We start from the raw sequence: 25,220 nt of genomic DNA on the forward strand, positions 1-25,220 counted from the left end.
TAATGTATTATATATGCCCTATTAGCAGTGAGTGTGCTATATAACCATAATGTATTATATATGCCCTATTAGCAGTGAGTGTGCTATATAACCATAATGTATTATATATGCCCTATTAGCAGTGAGTGTGCTATATCACCATAATGTATTATATATGCCCTATTAGCAGTGAGTGTGCTATATAACCATAATGTATTATATATGCCCTATTAGCAGTGAGTGTGCTATATAACCATAATGTAATATATATGCCCTATTAGCAGTGAGTGTGCTATATAACCATAATGTATTATATATGCCCTATTAGCAGTGAGTGTGCTATATAACCATAATGTATTATATATGCCCTATTAGCAGTGAGTGTGCTATATAACCATAATGTATTATATATGCCCTATTAGCAGTGAGTGTGCTATATCACCATAATGTATTATATATGCCCTATTAGCAGTGAGTGTGCTATATAACCATAATGTATTATATGTGCCCTATTAGCAGTGAGTGTGCTATATAACCACAATGTATTATATGTGCCCTATTAGCAGTGAGTGTGCTATATCACCATAATGTATTATATATGCCCTATTAGCAGTGAGTGTGCTATATAACCATAATGTATTATATATGCCCTATTAGCAGTGAGTGTGCTATATAACCACAATGTATTATATGTGCCCTATTAGCAGTGAGTGTGCTATATCACCATAATGTATTATATATGCCCTATTAGCAGTGAGTGTGCTATATAACCATAATGTATTATATGTGCCCTATTAGCAGTGAGTGTGCTATATCACCATAATGTATTATATATGCCCTATTAGCAGTGAGTGTGCTATATAACCATAATGTATTATATGTGCCCTATTAGCAGTGAGTGTGCTATATCACCATAATGTATTATATATGCCCTATTCGCAGTGAGTGTGTTTTTGTTTCATGTATGTAAGCCGGTTTATTTGTATTTAGTGATTGAGGCAGTGGACTGTTGCCAATTTTCGCTCCCCAAATAAAGGGATGAACGATTTGTACAATAAATTAAGTTTTTTGGACGTAACATCAACGAACGACGACTGCAGCAACAATTGCAAGATCACACAAAACCGTGGTAATTCCCGCCATTACAATACAGCCCACTGTCAACCGAGTCCTTCCAATTTGCTCAGCAACGATGTCAGTTCCCAGTACAGCTTGTGTTTTGGCAAGGCTCAAGGATAAACTTTGCAATGAGATGGGGTGTACCTGTGTGATCCAGTTTTCACACTTTTTTATTTTATCTCATGTTTTAAATAGATTGTCGAGGCTCATATGAGAGCCAACACACAGAACTTACAACAAGGGGAGCAGGAGAAAAAAACAGTGGGGAACAGACATGAGGAAATCTGTGGAAGGGAGAGGGATGAGGTGGGTTATACAGGGTAAACAAGATGGACACTACAGGGACTTTCAGGTCCTTACACTACATGGACGTTCAGGTCCTTACATGACAGGGACCTTCAGGTCCTTACACTACAGGGACTTTCAGGTCCTTACATGACAGGGACCTTCAGGTCCTTACATGACAGGGACCTTCAGGTCCTTACATGACAGGGACCTTCAGATCCTTACATGACAGGGACCTTCAGGTCCTTACACTACAGGGACTTTCAGGTCCTTACACTACAGGGACTTTCAGGTCCTTACACTACAGGGACTTTCAGGTCCTTACATGACAGGGACTTTCAGGAAGGAAAGCAGGGAATTTGAAGGAGGTGGGTTGGGCGTGGATTAATGGGGGTAGAAAAGATCATGGTTTTGGATGGGGGAAGATAAGAGATAGTGGTGATCAGCTGCTTTGAAGACCTGGAGGGAAGAGTGGGATTGAAGAAAGTGTGTTTGTTCCAAAGGTGGGGAAAAAAAGAGGAATGAAAGAGTGAAGGTGAGCAGTGATTCTTGATTTTGGTAGTTTTACGAGAACGGGGTTGCTGGCGGACCTTGAGCACCTTGTGGAAATATGGAGGGGGGGACATGTTTCAAACAGAGCAGGGGGGCGAGGCCAGAAAAGAGACCACTGACCTGCCTGCGGTGAGAGTGAGAGACCCAAAGACAGCCTCATCACGGGAGATACCAATGATCCTAAATGCCTTGGTTTCCACAGCATGAAGCCGAGAAAGATGAGATGCCGGAGCACCAGCCCAGAGCGGAGAGCAGTACTCTGTGAGGCTGTGGATGAAAGCTTTGTATGTGGTCAGGAGCTCAGGTGTGCCGAGGAAGGACTTTGTACGATGGAGGATGCCCAGTCGGCGACTGGCTTTGGAGGCCAGCTTGGAAATGTGGCTTTCCCAAGAAAGATCATGGCAGATAGTGAGACCCAGAAGTTGAAAGGACTTCTTCAAGAGAATTGTTGAGAAGTAGATGGGGGTGGGGGGGTCCAGACGGTCCTTTCGGAGGGACGTCGTGAGAGTGTGAGACATGACCAACTATATGTTGCTGCTTCCATAGTTTTTATACTTCTGCAGTCATTCACAAAAAAAAAAATCGCTTTGCAGTTGCAGCAGTTTCATGAAACAAAACCAAAAACCTTAAACATAATTATAGAGAAGTGCTTGGATTTTGTTGTTAAAATAAAAATAATTTTGCCATAAAAATCTTTTGTTTTAGCAAGCAACGCTGCAACGGGCAGTTTGGAACTGTGTGTATATATACATACATACATACATACATACATACATACATACATACATACATACATATGTGTGTGTGACAAAGATGGCTGTCCATTCATCCGTTAGCTGTTACGCTCATTGGCTGTGTGAGGCTAGGTGGAATGTGATTGGCTCCTGGAAAGATGAGATAGTACAGTCTTATTAAAAACTGATATTCTAAATCTGATTCCACATTTGATGATCAAAACTCATGGCCTAAATAATGTCAAAATCTCGAGTGAAATCAGATATACATTAGGAAAAAGCGATTCATTTCTAACCCAATTTCATGAAATAATACGCAAGGAGGAAGTGATGAAAAATGGCTCCAAAATGCATTTGTTCACTCTTTTAAAGGAAATTATTGGATGTCTGATTTCATGTTACACCGTCCGGGGCCACCAGTAGCAATCTTTTCGGATTCGGATTCTACTTTTATGACATGTACATTTTTAACGTATACAATATACATATATGCAACATGGAGTTGCAGTTTGTTTATTAACGGTGTGCTCTATGGTACAACCTTGGCCGACAGGACAGAATGACCCTGAGGGACCCACACTCACCTCTAAGCTGTCTATCCTGGGTTTGAATCTCGACCCAGCTATAAAATGACGTCCTGGTGTTTTACAACCAGGGTAAATCATCAATGTGTGTTGATCCTCCATGTTAAACTGGGCGTCCTGTCTTCCGACATTAGTTAATGGATATTAAGATCCACACGGTGTCCTTCACAAAGAGTGGGTGAGTTATTGCCAGCACCGTGGCCAAATTACAAATTCCTGCTCAAACTACTGCTGGGAAAGTAATGACAAACCACCCAGTCTGAGTGGGGGAGAGAGGAGGGGAGAGACAGGGGAGTGGGGAGAAAGAAAGTTTGGGAGGGAGGAGTAAGGGGGGAGAGAGGGAAGGGGGAAAATGAGGGGAGAGAGAAAGGGGAGTGGGGGAAGAGATGGGGAACGAGAGAGAGGAGGAAAAAAAGAGGGGGGAGAGGGGAGGGAGGGAGACAGTAGGGGGATGGGGAGGATTGGGGAGGGGGAGGAAGAAGTTTCCTTCTGTATCCATCCTGTCCACCCCATTTCTCCCTTTATTTTGTCCTTCAACTCCACCGTTTGTCCACCGCAACCCCCACCCACCTTCTCACTACCTTTTGTCCTGTTCCATCTTGATCAGGTGTTCCATCAATTCCACGCGCCTCGACTCTGCATACAAAAAAAAATCATCGTTTAGCAACCATTGTACAGGCTTCGTGGGCCAAATGATCTCTTTCTGTGTTGAAGTTCCTTTGAAGGGAAGTAATCTATGAGTATGATATATTGTGAACCGTGGTGTCTGTCCATGCGTTCATCTGTCTCCTGTTTATGGCGGCCTATTCTCGAACTGCATTGAAAAGCTCAACATTCACTTTTGAAATGACGGGAGAACAGGCAAGATTGATGTTGATGCCAAATTTTATTTCTTAACCAGGATGTTTTGCCCTCTTTTCAGACAAATCCAACCGCCGCCACCCTATGTTGCACCACCATTTTGTGGTGGGTGGTGTAATTTGCTCAGAACTTTGGCTCTGAGCGAAACCAAGATTGCAACACAATTGACCTTTTTTAAAGTCCATGAAATATAATTTATATTGAGAGATTCACTTAAACCTTTCCCGTCACGAGCTATAGTTCACGGTGTTGCCTGCATTCCAGACTGTCCTTTTGGAAAGACGTAGTGAGAGTGTGAGATTTGTCCAGGATTGAAAGACATATTCCAAGTGCTTGACAAGCTTGTGATTTTTTTTTCTCAAGATCTGAAGAGATGGAAGAGGCTGCTGCCTGCCTGTCCGAAGGATGAGGGACGTCAAGGCAGAGGGTGGAGTCATCATTAAAGAGATAAAGAGGATTTTCCAGAGAGTCAGAGAGATCATTGATGGAGATCAGGAAGGAAGAGGACTGGGCCCAGACCACTGCCTTGCAGCACTCCATCCTTGACAGGGAGAGGAGATGGAAGCATACAGTTGAGCGCCACACGTTGGCTAACGAGAGTGGAGGAAGTCAGTAATCCATGTGTGAAGTTGACGTTCTACGGATTTGTATGAAACTTGGTGGACAGGTTGGCTGTGTGACAAGGATGAATTGATTCGATTTTGGTGAAGATCCGGATCTGGATCCGGATACGAGAATTATTTTTATTTTTTAACTGATTCTTCACCATTGAGAGATGGGTCCAAAACGATATACCATGCAGTATAGCATGATATTTCAAAACGTTGTGGATGAATTAGTTCGGTGATTGGAACAAGCCGATTTGATTTTGGTTCAGGTCCGGATCTGGCCTATCAGTGGGAAACAAAACGTAACCTGTTCAGCCTGGTGGAGGTATGCATTCTCCCGATTTCCATTCTAATTATGTAATGCTGTGACATAGGCTGATCTCCAAGCAGATGGAAGATGACCGAGCGCAAATGACAGGGTGAAAAAGACAGAGAGAGGATATGCAAGAGCAGCAGAGCAGTTTTTTTTTAGGACACATGAACTGATGCCGTCTGGTCCAGTAGCAGTCATATCAGTCGAGGGTTGAAAGAACGAGTTCATAATGTTTTGATAAAACACGAGTCCAGTTCCATTTCTTATGCTTCAACTATGTTTCATTTTAAGTTTCAACTGCACCCTTCTCCACCTGGCTGGATGTCAGCACTCCGACCGTCATCTCCTGATAGAGATACCAATCAGCTCTCACCTAATCATGTCTGCAGCTGTAGAAGAACTCAGGTCGGGTTTGAAACAGCAAAGGGCTTACCTTGTGTCACTTTTCTTGGTTGATTTCTGCAGCTTCCTTTGGTTGGAAAAGCATGGGAGTTTACATATACTCGCGGGGTGTGTTTACATATTGTGTAAGCATATGAACCGTGCTTCGCCATTGTCTCAGGTCGCTAACCTGCATTAATTTTTTTCGTTTATTTATATTTTTGTTGATCGATGTTGTCCGACGATTCTGTGATTTTTTCCTGGTGTATCGGCTTTGATGTCCATCGTCACGCAAAATATCAACTTTCTACATCACCGGAAGGTACCAATCTTTAATATCAGTCAGTGTGTCAGTGACAGAGTCAGTCAGTGGTTAGAAAGAGCTTTATAATATATGTTTTTAAATAAACAGGAATAAATTCCTGCATTGGGCTAGTGTGAAAAACTTCTGACTCAATCCAGGACTTGAACCCAAGGACCTCACCACTTATGCAGCGACAGCCCACTGAGCTTTGGAGTCTTTGGATTAACCTCAGACACATATATTTTGTGTGATGGACACTCTGTGACCCTTGTGCATAAGGCTACATAAAAACAAACAATAAAACATTGTGTGCCTGTCTTAATGCCTGCCATTGTGCAGCCACCTGTACCAATTAGAAAGCACTTCCATCGTTGTTCCGCTTGGTCTCCACTGCTGCTCACCATGTGTTTCTTTGTTGTAATTTGTCATGCATGTGCCTGTAAATGGCTGTGTACACATTTTCTTTCTGCTTACTTTGATGTGGCCACGTCCTGTGGCTGCACTGCTGTTTGTTCATTTGCTCTGTGCTTTTTTGTGGCTGGAATGCTCCCACCCCCTCAAACTCCCACCATGATCACTTTCCTCTTTTACAACACACTCCCCACTGTCCCCATCTGACATCCTTACCTCTTGAACCACATCTCTTACTGCCTCAAAAATAAATGTCACAAAACCACTACAACCACCAATATTCCTTCAAGCATGCAATAATAATTCAGAATCTAAAACCAAGCCCGACAGTGTAAACATGTATCGTATACTTGTGACAGATTGTGACAGATTATACAACTCAATCACTTTGCCAATCCTCCTGTTGTCTTGCCCCTCATCTCACTATTTGCCACTCCCTTCTGATTATTCATCTGCCACCTATTCCCTATCCACTTTCTCCCCCTCTGCTTTTCTCTCCCTCCACTGCCACAACTTATCCCCCATCCCTGATTGCTAGATTAACAAAGACATTCCTTTCACAGGAAATGTTTGATTGCTATATATCTCTTCCTGGCTGCTACTCCACCACTTTGACAGGACCAGCACCTGCCATATAGTCAATGCCTTCATCAGAAACTCCATCCACCATAGCCAGCCTGTACTATATCTGCTTACCCCTGTGCAGTACCTCTGGCTTGGCATATCCCTCTGTAACCATTTGTTCCTCGACATGGTGTACCACCCTGCCTCTATGTTGTTGAATCTATGTATCCCTCACTATTTGAACATGGACCTCTTGGTAACCACCCAACCCAACTCTCCTTTCTTAACATGTCATAACTTCAACTGCGCCCCTCTCCACCTGGCTGGATGTCAGCACTCCTTCCATCATCTCATGATATAGCTACCAAGGCCCTCTATGAGGCAACAAGACAATTAATTTTCTGACTTGGATATTCACAAATAGGTCACTTTCTTTATTGGATGTTCGAATGATCAAATTGACTGCTCACCTCTCCTGTCCACCACTTGGCTCCTCTGATCATGTCTTCATTAAGGTTACAATTATGTTGGATATCGTGAGAGAGCTGCCTAAATGCTTCAGTATTGATCATTTTAGAGACTGTCTGGCAAGGTCTTCAATCGACTAATTGTACTCAACAACTGCCTCATCATCTTATCCACACCGACTTAGGATTCTTCCTCGAAATATTTCCACTCTCTAATGCACAGATTGATTCCATTCCTCATGCAGAAAATCTGCCCAATTTTTCAGCCTTGGTACCTGGAGGCTTGTGGCGAGGCAGTTACTTCCAAGTAGCTTCCTTTGTCTTAGGAAGCAAATTCAACTGAGTGAAACCAGGTCACTCTGCAAACCTCACAATAAATGTCTCTCACTTCACTCAAGCTGAAATAGAATATCAGACTCAACTTAAAGCTGAACTCTCTGAGCTGTCTCTCTCTTCCAAGACCTCATGGCAGCTGATGAAGTCAGTATATTGTGGGTGCTCTCCATCCATCCCCTCACTCTCTACAGGTGGCTCCACAACAGACTTTCCAAGTGATAAGGCCGCATGTTTGAACTTGGTATTGTCCACCAAGAAGGAGTGGCCAACCAATGCTTCCTCATCCCTCGTTTGTTCTCCTTTACCCAATGCCACTCAAAACACTGAGTTTTTCACATGCGAATGTCAAGAGGTTTCTGAACGACTACTTTGACATCTTGTCAGTTATACTACCTGCTCTGGAGCATCTCTCCATCATCTGCCTGGAAGGTGGCAAACAGATACTCTCAACTATATACTAGTCAACAATGACTTTTTGAAATTTCAGCTTGCTCCCTTTGACTTCACAACAGCAGAACTACACAAATACTGAGTGCAAGGTAAATTTGGTATGATTAGTAAAAAATATTGCAAGATTAAAGCAGGAATTTGTTCCATATATAGCTCACCTACTCTTCGCAATGGACACCATGGGATCTTTAACATCCGACAACTCATGCATTCAGAAGGGACACCCTTTTTAACGTCCATCCGAAGGACGGCACACACATTGATGAATCACCCGACCTCCAAAACACCAGGATGACAATTTGGAGCTGGGTCAGGATTCGAACCCAGACGATACAGCTCAGAGGTGAGTGTGCATACCTGCTTTTGGTACTTAATCTCTTGTCTGCCAATGTGCTTTTTAAGAGTTCATCTGCAGCGGCTGTACTCCAATCTGGAGATCTTAACAATGTATTTTGATCCGAAGAAGTATTCGTGCTGAATTCAGTGTACGTGCCAAGTACAGAGCGAGATCTACAAAGTACTTCCTGAACCCTTGTGGGGAAAGCTAATAATGGCACTCGATGCTTCTTTCCCCATTTGTTATGAGCAAGCAGCAAGGACAGAAAGAAACTCCTGTGCTTCTTAGGGCTCGAAATGGTTATTACCTCCACCACCGAAGGTGAAGGAGGTTATGTTTTCACCCCTTTCTGTCTGTTTTTGTTACTTACGAAATCCAAAGATTTCGTAAGTACATTGATCACTTCAGTCTTCTGTTTGTGTGTTTGTTTGTTTGTGTGTTTGTTTGTAGGCACGATAACTCGAGAACAGAAGAAGCTACCAATGTCAAATTACACCACGTGATTCAGGAGGGTGATGGCTAGCGCTGATTAGATTTTGGTCAAAATCGGTCAAAGGTCAAGGTCACAGTGAGGTCAAACATTCGATTTTTGATGGTTTGGTACAGAATCATCGTAGAAACTTCTGGTTTGCGTCGCTACCTTCTCTCGAGACAGCTTTTATTAGACAAGGTCAGAGGTCAAGTTGACGATTTCGTAAGTACCAGTCTATGACTGCTTGTTACTTTCAAAATCTAAAGATTTCATAAGTATATTGATGATTTCCATCCTCTATTTGTGTTTTTATTTGTCTGTTTGTGTGTTTGTTTGTAGGCACGATAACTCGAGAACGGAAGAAACTACCAATGTCAAATTACACCACGTGATTCAGGAGGGTGATGGCTAGCGCTGATTAGATTTTGGTCAAAATCGGTCAAAGGTCAAGGTCACAGTGAGGTCAAACATCCAAAACATGATAACTCGAGAAAAGTTACCACAGGTATTGTTGACGGAGCGTGAGTTTGGAAGATCGAAGTAAGTTCGGCGGAATTTGTGTCAATTCGTCGAGTTACGGCTGTTTCAAAAATTTCAGTGTTAGCGCCTATGGTGCAGAACGCCTTGCCTAGTTGTAGGCCGCGTTGTGTTTTCGATAAAGATGGTGTTTAAAAGTCATTTTTCATCCCAATAAAGCTTACCGTCGCATGCCTGACTCGCTAAGCCGTCGGATGGTGTAAAGATTGTTTGTGGATGGCCGAATATTATGGTTTTATGACTTTGATAAAATAATATTAAATAATTCCGTAAATTCCTGTGGAGAAATGGAGTATTTTTGCTTCGGTCGACGTTACGAGTTCGTTTTAACTTCGATTTTAATTTTATCTTCGGTTTTTGCGATCGCTTAGGACGTTTAACACTCGGTTGTCGAAATTCTGGTAAAAAAAATCGGATGTTTTGGAGACGTTTTAAGATTGTATAAAAATATTTCACCCGCCGCATCACGGCTCGTCATGTGGCGCAGCGCGCTCGAGCAGACGTGTCATTGAGTCACGTAAAGGTTTTGCGTGTGCGCGCTGACGTCATCGCGCTCACCCCGGCGTCCTTTCGAGTTGGGGTAGCCGTCGAGTGTGACCTTTACGTTACGTTAATCCGCGGTAACTCGAGAACGGAAGAAGCTACCAATGTCAAATTACACCACGTGATTCAGGACGGTTATGGTTAGCGCTGATTAGATTTTGGTCAAAATCGTTCAAAGGTCAAGGTCACAGTGAGGTCAACCATTCGATTTTTGATGATTTGGTACAGAATCATCGTAGAAACTTCTGGTTTGCGTCGCTACCTTCTCTTGAGACAGCTTTTATTAGACAAGGTCAAGTTGATGATTTTGTAAGTACCAGTCTATGACTGCTTGTTTGTCTGTCTGTCTGTTAGCAACTTTATGGAAAAACGGTTTTAGCAAACACTATCAAATTTAATCCACAGGTGGGCAATGAACCTTGGACGACCCCATTAACTTTTGGGTCCAATTGGATCGAAGGTCAAGGTCAAGGTCACGAAAAGATCAAAATCGTTTTTCGCTCATAACTTCGTCAATAAATGGGTGGGATTTGTTGTGCCTGGCACCACTTGTTTAAGTTTATGTTTATTTATAAATCAAAGTTGAAAACTTGGATAAAGGCTGGCAACAACTTTGTTCCAAAGCTGACAAATTCATTTTCTACTTGACGAATGGTCAATTGCAAATGAACAAAATAAATCACAGATAAGTGTTGATCATGCAGGAATAGTTTGGTTAATGTTTGCTTTTTCGTACCTGCTTTTTCAAAGCAATACCAACTTGTTGTTTTTGTTTGCTTCTTTACAAAACATCATCTGTATTTCCTAGACAATGTCTGAGGAAACAATATTAAAATTCCAGGTCCTTAAACTGTCAGTTTAAGGACTGACAGTCAAGCCTGGTGTTGGCTAAGTGTCAGTCAAGTCAAACTGTCAGTCAAGCCTGGTGTTGGCTAAGTGATTGAGGTAGCTGGCTTGGGATCTCATGGTCCTGAATTCGAGCTGGAGTTCCAGCCCCCGTACACTGTTGAATTAACACTAGGTGGGGTTGACTCAGCCTGTCATCTTTCTGAGGTCGGTGAAATGAGTACCAGTATACTGGGGTAATAACCATTCGGGCTGACCTGCATCTGAGTGACTACCCGTCCAGGACTGTACTCGTTGCCAATGAAACTCCCTCGGCAGCCCAATGTGCCTTTATGACGTGAAAGGAATGGTATATAACCTGTCAGTCGCTATTCAAAACTTTGCATTCATATATCCTGGAAATTGCCTTTGGATAAAAAAATTATATATATATATATATATATATATATATATATATATATATATATATATATATATATATATATATATATATATATATATATACTTCAACACGTGTAAGTAGCAATATAGAAAGGGAAAGAAGAAATGCGACATGGAAGAGCAAGTGAGTAATACAGGGTAAGACTCGCCTTGAATTTCCGCTTGCAAGTGCTGCCCGAATTTAGCCAAACAGTCAGGACGGCTGTTGGGCTCAACCATGGCTAAATTTGGTCAACTAAAGCACCGTGTGTGGCACCTTAGATTGAGTAACCCCACAAATAGCCGGCCTCTCGTATACATCGAAGATCAGTGATTGAGGGATGACAGTTATTTGAGTGAAGTAGACCAGTGTGTGGGAACGAACTATCAATCTGATGCTTGTTTGACCTTTTTCATGCAGCTCAATCAGGGATTTTACGTGACGGAGAGACGAGACATCCAAAGGAAATATTTCACCATCCGCCTTTTTTCTGTTTTTTTTTAACCACCAAGCCAATACAACTACATCCGATGTACAGACATCGATTTTTCATATCCAAGCGTTTCACAGACTGCGATAAACTGAACTCCTTCCAAATCATAGTCCACAAGCAAATAATCGATTCTATATTAGAACCAATTTTACAAAGTGGGGTTGTGTTTTGGTTTTGTTTGTAATGTACAAAAAAACATTCTCTACCACATATAAACAAACGCTTATTTCCATTTTGCTGATTTCGATCTGTGTTGAAAGTCAAATAAATGCTTTCACATGGGCACTGGTTTCACAGGTACCCAGTGTGCAGAGGAGCTTTGGCAAGAATTTGAGTGGAGTATTAAAAGGGTTTCGTACAATCACAATGGACCATGACAAGCCAGGATAATATAGTTTTCAACGAGACGCAAGTTCAACGCTACGTCAGGCCAAAGACTTGGGGATCGAGCCCCACATGCCCTTTGCACACAGCCAAAGTGTGACAGGCCGTCTGCATATCAGGCAAGCAGCGACAGCCGGCATTCTTTCGTGGGTGATATCTCACAGTGCCAAATACCATATAGGCCCATGCGGAATTTTACTACCGAGAATGAATGAATGAATAAATTTGAATGAAAACTTTGAAACTAATAATGGTGACCAACTAGTTCACATTCAACTCTTACCTGTCAATTTGTTTGAGCATTCAAGGAGGAAGTTATCGGTTTATTCTGCCATGAGAGAATCGGCTACTGAAGCATTAAATAACACAGGACACCATTTGGAAATACATTGTGGTATTTTACCCCTCAGTATTTACAAGGGTGTATGAGTACAGTAGTTTTTTGTGTACAACATCAAGGCTCATGGAAGAGTGAGAACACTGAATGAATTTGGATGCAACAGAGCAAAAGGAACAGGAGAAAGAGGGGAAACATCATTGGCAGGGATGAATTACAAAACAGGAGACTGAGACAAATAAGGGGGTAGTGGACGATGTATGGGGTGCACAAGATGGATGCAGAAGGAAACTCTCAGGAAGAAAAAACTGGAATTTGGAAGGAGGAGGCCTTGGCATTTGGGGTTGGAATGGGGGTAGAAAAGATCATAGATTTTAGATTGGGGACGATCTGAGATGGTGGGGATCAGCTGCCTTGAAGACTTGGAGAGAAGAATGAGATTGAAGAGAATGTTGAAGTTGGTTCCACTCTACAAGGGAGCATGATTATTGCAGATCAATTTGGCCACATTTGAGGTATACACATCTAATGAAGTCACATGACTGAATCAGTGGCATAGGCAGTGATCCACCAGCCATGAGTCATAACATCACAAGGAAATTGTCATGTCAGGCAGGCTTAATTTTGAAAACTGTTTGTAAAACATCGCAGTTGGTTAAAGGAAGTTTTTATAATGTTTGCCTTTATAATATAAATGAAATGAAATATTAAGGTTTCAGTAAAATATGTACAAACGCAAAGCATGCCAATAATAACAATAACAACAAATCCGTATAAAGTATAAACTTCTCCAATGAATTGTGAAACATATAAATAATAATTATAATTACGATTATTATCCCATGCACACAAAGCGAAAAGCGAGGTTAAGCATTTAGTTCATGTCTGTCCGTCCATCTGTCTGTCTTATCAGTTTATGATCGAGGAACACCTTATTTAAATTCCATAGGAAGAAGACAAGTTTCTATTTTTACCGTATTTTGGCTTTGAATTCGTCCTGATCATACATGCGCAGACAGGAGTTAGAAAATATTTTTAGTCTCTCTGCCTGCCTGACAGTCAAGCCAAATTGAAAATCATTCCAAACAGGAAACTTACTGTTTTCAAGGATGTCATAAAGGACACAAACAACAGGCACAAATAACTAATGTAACGTGCTAGATAGGATGGTGTAATAGACCCTTGGTAATATTATGCCTTTAAACCTCGATTTAAATTGAATTATATACTTGAATACTGCAAAACACAAATCGCCTTTATCATACTTCCAAGAACCATGATATATATATATATATATATATATATATATATATATATATATATATATATATATATATATATATATATATATATATATCATGAGAGGGCATGGTATGTGAGAGGATAAAGAAGAGGTCTCCAACATGGCTATATGTATGATTTCAATTGACGCTGCGTTCTATTTCAGTCGCACTAAACTTCCGTATTTTATTTTAACAATCTTTAAAATCACTATTTTATTAAAATAGAAGTATATACTTAAACACTGCTGGGGTAGAGTGTTCAATGAACTCTCTAATTATATAATGTTGTTCACATTAATATTATTATAATTACCGCTCAGTGTAATGTGCATGTTTAATGTATGATTGTGACAATCCATTGCATTATTCTATGTTTAAACAGCTCGAACTTGGTGAATAAATGAATTAACACCCAAGGCCTTCCATATGGTGCTGTTCTCACGTCAACTTAATAATTCAGTATTTCACAGGCAGAGCAATAAAGACATCTAAATCCAACGACAGCTGAAACACCTTTTAGCTCACCTGGAAAAACAATCGCTAAATGGAAGAGAGATTGTACAGCCGCTGGTTTTTGGAAACATCTTTTGTCACAGTATAAGTGTTTCTACATAATATTGTATAAAAACGAGACAATAATCCATATGTATGAAGAAACCGATTAAATAATAGATGTATTTACAAATGCACTGTTGTGGTAGTAATGACATGAATAAGAGGAAACATGTTAACCAAATGCTGGCAGATGTGTTGTACACTTTCCTTGTGATGCAAAGAGGTTAAAATTCCATGTACTATGGTCAATTTGTCCAGCTTGTCCTTATTGTTCTTGGTACATCTTAACAAAAGAGAACAATTGTTATTCCAGTACATTAGCATGTACGTAGAAGTACAAATGTTGCAAAAACAAACGACAGTGTACATGTGTTTCAAAGTCTCTCTTGTCCTTCCTTATGCAGACATTTACTGCCTGGTGCAATTCTCACCTAAGAAAAGCAGGCACGCAAATCGAGAACATAGAGGAAGATTTTCGCAATGGACTGAAGCTCATGCTTCTCCTGGAAGTCATTTCTGGTGGGTGATCCGGGTTTTCGAAAAGTCATGATGAACCTTCAACAAGCTGTGGTTTTAATCCAAACTACCTGACAACTGCAAACTATCGTTGCATGCTATTTGATCTCTTGCATGACAAATGTTTGTACTCTTTACAAAGACCAAAATATTGTGGCACCTTTTTTTACAGATAAACTCCTTCATGTAGCTACCAGAGGAATATAGAAACTCCACTGCACCTAAAGTCCATTCAAACTATTGAGGCCATACCACACACTATCTCAATGTCAAAATATCTCACACACACACACACCACCCAACATAAGGAGGAGGCCTAGAGGCAGAACAGAAGGAACGCAAGTGAGGATACTACAGAAGCCACCTACTACTGAACAAGGTCATACTCGAAAACTGCAATACAAAAAGAACCAAATTATCCACAGCATGGATAGACTACAAAAAAGCTTTTCATGGTGTTCCACATTCATGGATGATAAAATGCATGCAAATGTACAAGATCAACCCCCAAATGATCAAACTGACAGAGAAAGCAATGGAGCTTTGGAATACCACATTGATATTACAGCACTCAGAATGAAAGATTGAAATACAAGGGGTGAAGATGTGTCCTGGGATCTTCCAGAGTGACAGGCTTTCACCCCTATTATTTTGCCTGGCCCTGGACCCACTGAGAAACCTCATAAATGAGCAAGGACATGGATACACTCCAACGTCCAACAAGAGAGCATCCAAAGAGACAGGGAAGGTGACGCATCTACTGTACATGGATGATATAAAACTCCTTGCACCAAATGACGAAAATTGGCAAAACAACTCAAATTAGTGAAACAGTTCTCCGATGACATTAAAATGGAACTTGGACAAGATAAGTGTGCCAAGTGTACATTTTTGCAAGTTAGACCAACAAAAATGGACAACATAAAAATCGACATAAATACAACAACACAGGAACTTGACGATGAAGCATCTTACAAATACCTCAGAGTAGAAGAGGGCCACCAAATACATACATCTCTCCAAGAAACAAAATCAAAGCCCTAAACCAACTTGCAATACCAATATTCCAGTATGGCTGCAGAATAATAAACTGGTCACAAGCAGAAATCAAAACTACATATCAAACACAAGGAAACTCCTCACTATGCACAAAATGTTTTACAAAACTCAATGCATCCCCAGAATGTACCCTTCGAGACCAGAAGGAGGTAGCAGCTTGATGGAACACAACCAAGTGAACAGTAACAACTGTAAGATTGGCTGAATACGTAAAAAGTGCAACAGACTACCGAATCCAATTTGTGCCAGATTGATTGAGCCAGAATATGGCTGCCAGACCATGTGACATCAATTATTCATGAATACCCTGGTATCCCCAAGGCTTGGGGTACATTTATGTGAAGTTTCCCCTCGATCTGTTCAGCCGTTGTGGAGAAGAATATTTTTATTGGTTTAAGGGTAAATCCAATATGGCTGCCCAAACCGTGTGACATATGATGTCATATATGTGAACCTTTTGTTCCTCATGAAAAGGCGGTCATACATGTAAAGTTTCGCCTCGATCTGTTCAGCCACTTCAGAGAAGAAGACTTTTTAAAGATTTAAAAAAAAACAATATCGCTGCCGAATCACATGACCGATGAGGTCATCAAAAATTTTCTGTGGACCATTTTATCCCAAGATGACCCTCAAAATTTTTCATACTGATCAGATGTAGCATTCTACATATGCAATTATGACACAACAAAGGCACCTATGACATCATAAAAAAATCACACTTGTTCTCCATGAGGAGTACTTGCCATGTGCCATTTCAATTTTTTTCCTTGGTGCAGTTTCAGAGATACAGAGGTCCAAAGTTTTTCTGTTTTTTCAACATGGCTGCTACACCACGTGACCTATGATGTCATACTTATCATTAAAACATTCTACATGAGTAGTCGCTCCAATGGTGAAAACGTTGTCTCAATCCAACAAATGGTTGTGGAGAAAAACACGAAAATTCTGTGCGGACAAACAAACAAACAGACAAACAATCAAACAGACCCAAATGCAATACCCTGTCCTTTGGCGAGATTAAATATCAACAGACATACACCAACAACCGGGAGACAAACAAAAGAGCAGGAAGGTTAAAAAAAAGAAGAAGAATGAGTTGAATGGATGGGGAACAAACAAAGGAGGCTCTGGGATGGTTAAGGAGAGGTCAGCTCAACTGGGATGGAGAACGAATCGTTATAAATGCCCAAAACCAAGGACACTGCACCCACGGCTTTAAGAAAATGGCAGGAATGAGGCAATCAGACAGGTGTAGATTCTGCAACATAAAAACAGAAAGTACGAGCCCCTTCCTATCGGGATGTAAAAAAAAAATCTCATGTCAGAACAGCTGTACATGCAACGGCACAACAGAGTTTGTAGAGTTACCCACTGGTACATCTGAAAAAGCCTCAATATCCCAGTTTCAGAAAACTCATGGAAAAGTGAACCAAAAGCGATAATTGAGAACGAGGAAGTAACGCTCACATACAACCTGATGATCCCATCGAGCGTGAACATAGAAAACAAAGCACTGCAACTGGATATTGTACCGACTTACAAAAAAGGTAAAGAAGGCATCGCTAATCGAGGTGTCAGTACCCAACAATAATGTCCTCAACAACACAGAAATCAGGAAACCAAATACCAAGACCTCAAAAATGAAGTGAAAAGATCTTGGAATCTAAACAGTGCCAAAATTGTACCAGTGATAATTGGAGCAACAGGAATGATAAAAAAGCACCTCACAGAGATCATAAAAACCATTCCTGGGAACATTACGACAAACTAACTGCAGTTAGAAGCTGTCACTGAGCTTGGTGATGATCCTCAAAAGGGCCCTCAAAACAAAATTTTGAGAAAAACAAAAGTTCACAACTTAGGCTATGAATCACGATCCTTCACCAAAATGAAGGTAGATACTTCGAGTCCTGGGAGGACTCTGTTCCACCTTCTGAAACCTGAATTATGGAGAGAAGGATCAACGACACACACACACACACACACACACACACACACACACACACACACACACACACCTATTTATTTGTACCACTCTATCCAAACCCAATAACTTCAAGACAAACTGGTGCAGCTTCCTTTTGAAAATTTTCACTTCACCTCGACAACCTCCTCCAGAACTCCGCTCCACCTCGACAACCTCCTCCAGAACTCCGCTCCACCTCGACAACCTCCTCCAGAACTCCGCTCCACCTCGACAACCTCCTCCAGAACTCCGCTCCACCTCGACAACCTCCTCCAGAACTCCGCTCCACCTCGACAACCTCCTCCAGAACTCCGCTCCACCTCTGCAACCTCCTCCAGAACTCCGCTCCACCTCTGCAACCTCCTCCAGAACTCCGCTCCACCTCTGCAACCTCCTCCAGAACTCCGCTCCACCTCTACAACCTCCTCCAGAACTCCGCTCCACCTCTACAACCTCCTCCAGAACTCCGCTCCACCTCTGCAACCTCCTCCAGAACTCCGCTCCACCTCTACAACCTCCTCCAGAACTCCGCTCCACCTCTACAACCTCCTCCAGAACTCCGCTCCACCTCTACAACCTCCTCCAGAACTCCGCTCCACCTCTACAACCTCCTCCAGAACTCCGCTCCACCTCTACAACCTCCTCCAAAACTCTTTTTGTATATATTAATAACTCCACATATGAAATATTTCTTCCTTCTGCTTTCACTTTCCCTATACATTGACAAAGATCCCCACTGTAGCCTTGTCTTTTTGATGATACAAAACACTACACTTCTTAGTCTTTCCTCTAAGTCTGATTAGACCTAGAACCATCACAAAATGTACTCAGTAGCCCAGGTGAGGCATGACAGAACTTCTTGGATGACTTTGACTACATATGTCTTGTGCACTATCCCATGGCTGATGCATCTGAGATGATGGTTTGCCTTACACAATCACTGCTTGACACTAAGAATACGGTTTAAGTGTCCCATCCACTTCCATTCCTGAATCCTTCTCCAATCCAACGTGTTCCCATATTTACCAAGGTAATGTAAAATCCATGTTCATGTTCTTACTGAAACTATGCAGAACCTTGCATTTCTCCATATTACTCAATTTGCCAACCTTTTTCCACTCAAGCAGTGAGCACATCTACAATGGTTTGAAACTAACCACTACCCTTTCTGTTACCATTGAAGCCTGGGATACACAACATCACCTCCGAGCTTCATGTAATCTGTAAATTTACACATCTTACTGAAAAGCATTTATATCCATTTCATTCATAGGTGATTATTAAGATAAAAAATTACCCCCGTGCGGGAGTGACGGTCATCTCTGCGAGAAAATATATAGCCTCCTGAAGGTAGGGCATTTTTTGCAAAATTTGAAGTCACGTGACGCAAAAACGAAATCAAATGTCGAAAATCCGGCCTGACAAAATTTAGATATTGTCCCATAGATTTATATTCCACAATCAAATTCAAGATCGCTTGAGAAATGGCGGAGGAGATAGAATTTGAAAATCGTCATTTTCGCAACGGACGGACGGACGGATCATCACCTCTCCTCTCAACACCAATACTATTAGGTCATGCTCGAAGAGATGACCTAAAAAGGAGAAAAGGTCCTAACACAGACTGATATGGAATACTACTTGTCACTTATTCTTGTCTTTCTTCTGTGTCTTTCCCCATCTCCAACTTTCCACATCACTCAACACATAGGCAGGAAGAAATGTGTTCGGTGCGATTGAAAGTTATTACACTTCTGCACAAGCCTTACATTTCCACCCTCTACCCGACTCAGGAGCAACATTCCTTGACACCTGATCAATTGACTCCTTCAGCATATTGTGTCCTTGCACTTTTACCATCAACTTGCCACCCTGTTCAGAAAGAGGAATGTTCGTCACCCATCAGGGTACCCTCAACTATTGTCTGACAAAATAATGTAATTGTAAAATTGACTGAAGCTGACATTTTATGGGTTAACCCTTTGTCAGAGTAAAAGAGAGGAAGCATTAACCCTTGTCCAGCTTCCCACCCTTTTGGTCCGATGAAAGGTTAAAGCAGAAACCGTCAAGTTCTCCATGCTTTCCATGGAGGTTCACATACCTCAATTAACGTCCTGTTGATTTCCTGCATTGCTCTCCCTGTCCGCCGACGCAGATCTACACTAACCTAAGCAAGACGAGTTGTTCATTCCACAAGAAAACAAAGAAATCAAGCTATTATGGGAAGTGGGTACATTCTTGTGGCATTAATGCATCTGAGGCCCTGCGAGGAGGAGTGATGTAAGCGACATTTTTTAATGATATGATGATGATAGGCTCGGATGATAGGGTAAGGGTTAAAATAGTGCTATATGGCATCAACTCCAAAATGGCCGATGTGTCCCTTACATCACTCCTCCTCGCGGCGCCTCATAAGCATTCACCAGATCCCATCCATACCACTGCCAACGATTCACTCTCACTTGGTGCAGCAAATTCCAAACCAATGTTGCATTCTCCACTTGTCCTGATGAATTAAACTGGAAAACCCCCTGCCTTCTCTGGACCATGATGTTTACAAAACCATTCTCCACCAAAGAAAGCTACACTGCAAGAATCTCTAAAAAAGACCTTACCATCAACATTCAACGGTGATATAGGTTGAAACTGGCAAATTTGCACTGTTGCTGCTTTGTTGGAAATTAATATCACATCCACCTTACTTCACACCTCGGGTATGCAAGTTTGCCACCAGAGAGTGAGACAAGTGTACAAGAGAAACATGGTAATGGAAACTTAACATACCTTTCCTTGCACCACAGGTGAGCGATTGCCAAAACCTGACAAAGGCAAGATGCGATTCCACAAGATTGCCAATGTTAACAAGGCCCTGGACTTCATTGCAAGCAAGGGGGTCAAACTGGTGTCTATTGGTGCCGAAGGTCTGTGGTTCATTTGTATCAATTTGTGCAAAGTTGTGTGCTCCTCGTACACTGCATTTATCAAAGTTATGTATGGGGAACCGTGCTGTTAATATCACTTGCACAACGTATTAAAATGACTGTTACATTGTTTTGGAGCACTGTGAGAATTTTTACAATGTAAGACAGTATTTACAATGCTGAGGAGCCTCGATGGGGTACTGTATATAAGTTACAATAGATCTGAGAACTAGTGTGGACTCACTCACTGACGTACTGACACACAGCACCTTCACAATATGTTTTCTTGTTCCATAGAGAGCAATGTGCGAGGCTAATAAGCCAGCCAATGAAATCATATATACATACATACATACATACATACATACATACATCATTAATGGTTTGCATACAGTAAAAGTTATCCTTATTCATCTCTAACTTGAACATAATGCATATATTCAAGGTATAGAATCAGATTATGGTTAAATTACACGTAAAATGTTATGGTTAACTTAGACAACTTTGTCAATCAGTACTTCGGCCAGCTGGATGCGCCCGTTGGCCTTGCAGCCACGAGCTAGTGATGTGGGTAAACACACCCTCAAGAATAGGTGTGGTGGCCATAATTTGGACACAAGGCATATTCAAGATGCCAAATCAGATTAGGGTTAAATGAGACCAAAATATTTCGGTTACATTCGACAACTTAGTGGGACTGTGCCTCGGGCCAAATGTGGCATGATATTAAAGATGTCCGGATGCAGACTCACTGACAGACAAAACATCTTACAATACCCTCTCCCATCCATTTGGGATACTGGCGAGGCTAATTATTATAGAAGCAAACTAGAACGGCACTCAGTGGAGACGTACCTCCTCTGCCAGGGTGAACGGTTTACGTTTTGTATCCCACTGACCGCATCTGCATCGGGACCTGAACCAAAATCTAATCGGCTGGTTCTTATCAGCTCACCAACTCATCCACCAAGTTTCGTCCGAATCCACCAACAACTTTTTTTCAATATCATGCTATATATCATTTTTGACCCTATCTCTAAATGGTGAAGAATCACTTTTAAATTTCCAGTGTCTGGATCCGGATCCGGATCTTCACCAAAATCGAATCAATTCGTCCTTGTCCCACACCCAACCTGTCCACCAAATTTTTTCCAAATCCTTCAATAACCTTTCGAGATATCTTGCTCACAGACAGACAAACAGACAGGGGTAGGGAGTTCGAGGAGGGGAAACATAACGTCTGTCCACCTTCAGTGGCAAAGGTAATTACAGTGCTTTGTTTATGGATATTAAAAACTGTGTAATCTCATATCATACAGCAAATAATATAATGTACATATTAAAACTCAAGTGTTGAAACTCGAAATGAATGAAAATTCATGTCAAACTAAAATTGTACTTGTGCAGAGATTGTGGATGGCAATGGAAAGATGACGTTGGGCATGATTTGGACCATTATTCTACGCTTCGCCATTCAGGACATCTCTGTTGAAGGTAAACAAAAACAACACAGTGGTGTCAATCTTTGGAACATTGCACACCAGTTGAATAGAAATGTATGAATACAAGAGTAAAATTAGTGACATGTGTTTTGGACAAACATCACATTCATGGAGGATGTGTTTGGCTGGCTCATCCAACTCTTCACACGGACACACGACTGACATGATGGGTTGAATACAAGGCAATTTTTGTGTCTTTCTAAAGAAAAATAAACTTTTTTATTCATGGGACTGACGAAATATTCATCAATATCTGGCATATTCAATGAGAAATAATTAATAACATAATTGGCCTGAAATTCCCCGTCATCCACGACCGATTTATGAATAGTTAATAACGCTTCTATAAATCCGTTCCAATTCCACCATGTAGTAAAACAAGGACTGGGAGCCATTTTACACCAATCGGATGACCATTAGTCAGGTCAGGTCAGATTAGATCTGTGACTTGCTACAGGTACCATCCTACCATGTAAACCTGTAGTAACCTCTTCCATGGTCGGGTTGGCGGCGACTAAACCGTCAATCCCAACAAGTTTTTTTAGTGAAGAGGGTGTATGATATGGACACCCAACATGATGAAAAACAAAACCTGTCAAAGGGCGGAGGAGCTCCTTGTGAGCCAACGGCCATCCATATCTAGTACCCAACCACGTCTGCGGACGTCCTCCTGCAGTTGCGTGACTTCTTATTAGGACGTCGGTGGCAGGATTTGCACTCCGGCCACCGTAAAACCCTTCATTCCACAAAACATACAAAAAGCATAAAAATATCTGAAAACCCACTCGGTGGGAGTACCTCCTGCACAACTTCCCTTCACAGGGCAGCTCACCGGATGATGGGAATTGGGGCAAAGCCTTCGGGATCCCCAATCTTTGATGATAGGAGTGAAACCACGGGGTAACATTCCCGGGTCAGATTGCGGAAGAGTGTGTCGGGGTAGTGCTGAGGTGTCGTCCACCAGAAGGCAGTCTCTTTGGGTTAACCTGAGGCGGTCTCTTTGGGTTAACCTGAGGCGGTCCCTTCGGGTGGGTGCCTGGAATGTCCTATCCCAAAGAGAGGATGATCACCTGTCTCTGTTATCATCTGAGCTCAAGCGTTTGGACATCGGGATTGCAGCTCTCTCTGAGGTTCGGAGACCAGATTGCAGCGAGATAATGGTGGGTGGTTACACCTACTATTGGTCTGGTCACTCTGATGGTTACCATACTCAAGGAGTTGCTGTAGCTGTGTCCAATTAGCTGACTCCAATGATAATTAGCTGACTCTTCCATGGTCGGGTTGGCGGTGACTAAACCGTCAATCCCAACAAGTTTATTAGTGAAGAGGGTGTATGATATGGACACCCTGCATGATGAAAAACAAAACCTATCAAAGGGCGTTTGGACATCGGTATTGCAGCACTCTGAGGTTTGGAGACCGGATTGTGGCGAGATCATGGTGGGTGGTTACACCTACTATTGGTCTGGTCACTCTGATGGTTACCATACCCAAGGAGTTGCTGTAGCTGTGTCCAATAAGCTGACTCCAATGATAATTGAGGCAACACCAGTCAATGAGCGTATTATGAGACTAAGGATTTGGCACTCTTTGGGTGTCGTTTCCCTGGTCTCTGTATATGCTCCGACTGAGATGAGTGACCTCACCGTGAAGGACGCATTCCATGCCACGCTCAATTCTGTGGTTGATCAGTGCCCCAGACGAGATACTCTTCCAGTCTTGGGGGATTTCAATGCATCGACTGGAACCGATAGGGATGGTCATGAGATGTGCTGGTTCCCATAGGTCTGGAACTGTGAACCAGAAGAGCACGAAGTTCCTTGACTTTGCAAGAAGTCATGGACTTAGGGTGGCTGGTTCATGATTTCTGCACCCACAGGCTCGTCGCTGGACTTGGTATTCCAACAGTGGAGGTGTGGCAAAGGAGATTGACCATGTACTCATTTTATGGTCACTGGAGGATGATCCAGAACTGCAGGGTCTACCGGAGTAGTTCCTCAATACTGACCACAGGCTTGCAGCAACTCTGAAGTTGCAGCTTAAATCCAGGGGAATGGTACCATCCGAGCTGAGGCTGGATGTTGGCAAGCTCAAGGATGAGCGGGTTGCTGAGAAGTTTGCAAACAGGCTCAGTGGAGATTTGGGGGGTCTGATTGCTTTTGGGGATCCTGAAGAGTTGTTGAGTGCCTTCAAGACTACCGTCCTTGATGTTGCCGGTCAATGCCTTGGAACTCACCGTGGGGTGAAGACGAATTTTGTCTCTCAAGAGACACTGGATACCATTGACCAGAGTCACAGGGCCAGGCTGAATGGCAGAACTGAGCTGTTCAGGGAGCTGAGGTGTAAAACTGAACGTGTGCTCAGGGTGGAAAAGGAGGCCTATGTGCGAGGAATCTGTGAGGTGGTAGAGCATCATCTGTGGTCAAGTGATTCTCGGCCTGTTTACAGGGGAATTCTTACATTGCGTTCATCCAAGCCCATCCCTCGGTGTACTGCAGTTAGAGCAGAGGGCGGTGGACTCTTGACAGAGGAGTCCGAAGTGAAGGGCTGCTGGGCCGGTTACTTTGAGTGGCTGCACCAGGCTGATCCACCAGCTGTCGAGTTGGATGTCAGAGGTGTTAAAATCCTTATCACTGACCCTCCAATCAACTGTGGTTCAACCTTCGTTTGTGGAAACACAGACTGCAGTGAACCGGTTGAAATGGGGTAAAGCTCCAGGAATCTGTGGCATCCATGCCGAACTTCTCAAGGCTGGTGGAAATGCTGTACTCGTGTCGTTGCATGCAGTTCTCTGCTCTGCCTGGAACACAGGCATCATCCCAACTGACTGGAAGAGGGGCCTTGTTGTCCCTCTCAGAAAAGGGAAGGGTGATCGCCAAGACTACAACAACTACCGAAGGGTGACGCTGCTCTCAGTGCCGGGCAAGGTCTTTGCTCGGATAATTCTTGATAGGGTTCGCCACCATCTGCTTGAGCACCAGCACCCAGAGCAGTCGGGCTTCACAACAAAGAGGTCATCGATTGACCGTATCCTTGCTCTTTGGGTCCTCACCAAATGCAGCAGAGAGTTTCGGCAGGGGCTGCTTGCAGCCTATGTTGA

General features: G+C 42.3%; 1 protein-coding gene across 2 annotated transcripts in view; it reads left to right on the forward strand.

Moving 5' to 3' along the window:
- ACTN2 (actinin alpha 2) overlaps nt 1–25,220 on the forward strand; it is a 119,303-nt gene that overhangs the window by 30,694 nt on the left and 63,389 nt on the right. For both annotated transcript variants that reach the window (XM_085851875.1, XM_085851874.1), the window contains exons 2-4: nt 14,561–14,675; nt 20,499–20,618; nt 22,026–22,112. In XM_085851875.1, the coding sequence (XP_085708001.1) occupies nt 14,561–14,675; nt 20,499–20,618; nt 22,026–22,112 (322 nt within the window). The remainder of the gene's footprint in view (nt 1–14,560; nt 14,676–20,498; nt 20,619–22,025; nt 22,113–25,220) is intronic.

Source organism: Eptatretus burgeri, chromosome 13 (assembly GCF_056783735.1).
Source record: "Eptatretus burgeri isolate ZD-2024b chromosome 13, Ebu_testis_v1, whole genome shotgun sequence".
Taxonomy (NCBI): domain Eukaryota; kingdom Metazoa; phylum Chordata; class Myxini; order Myxiniformes; family Myxinidae; genus Eptatretus; species Eptatretus burgeri.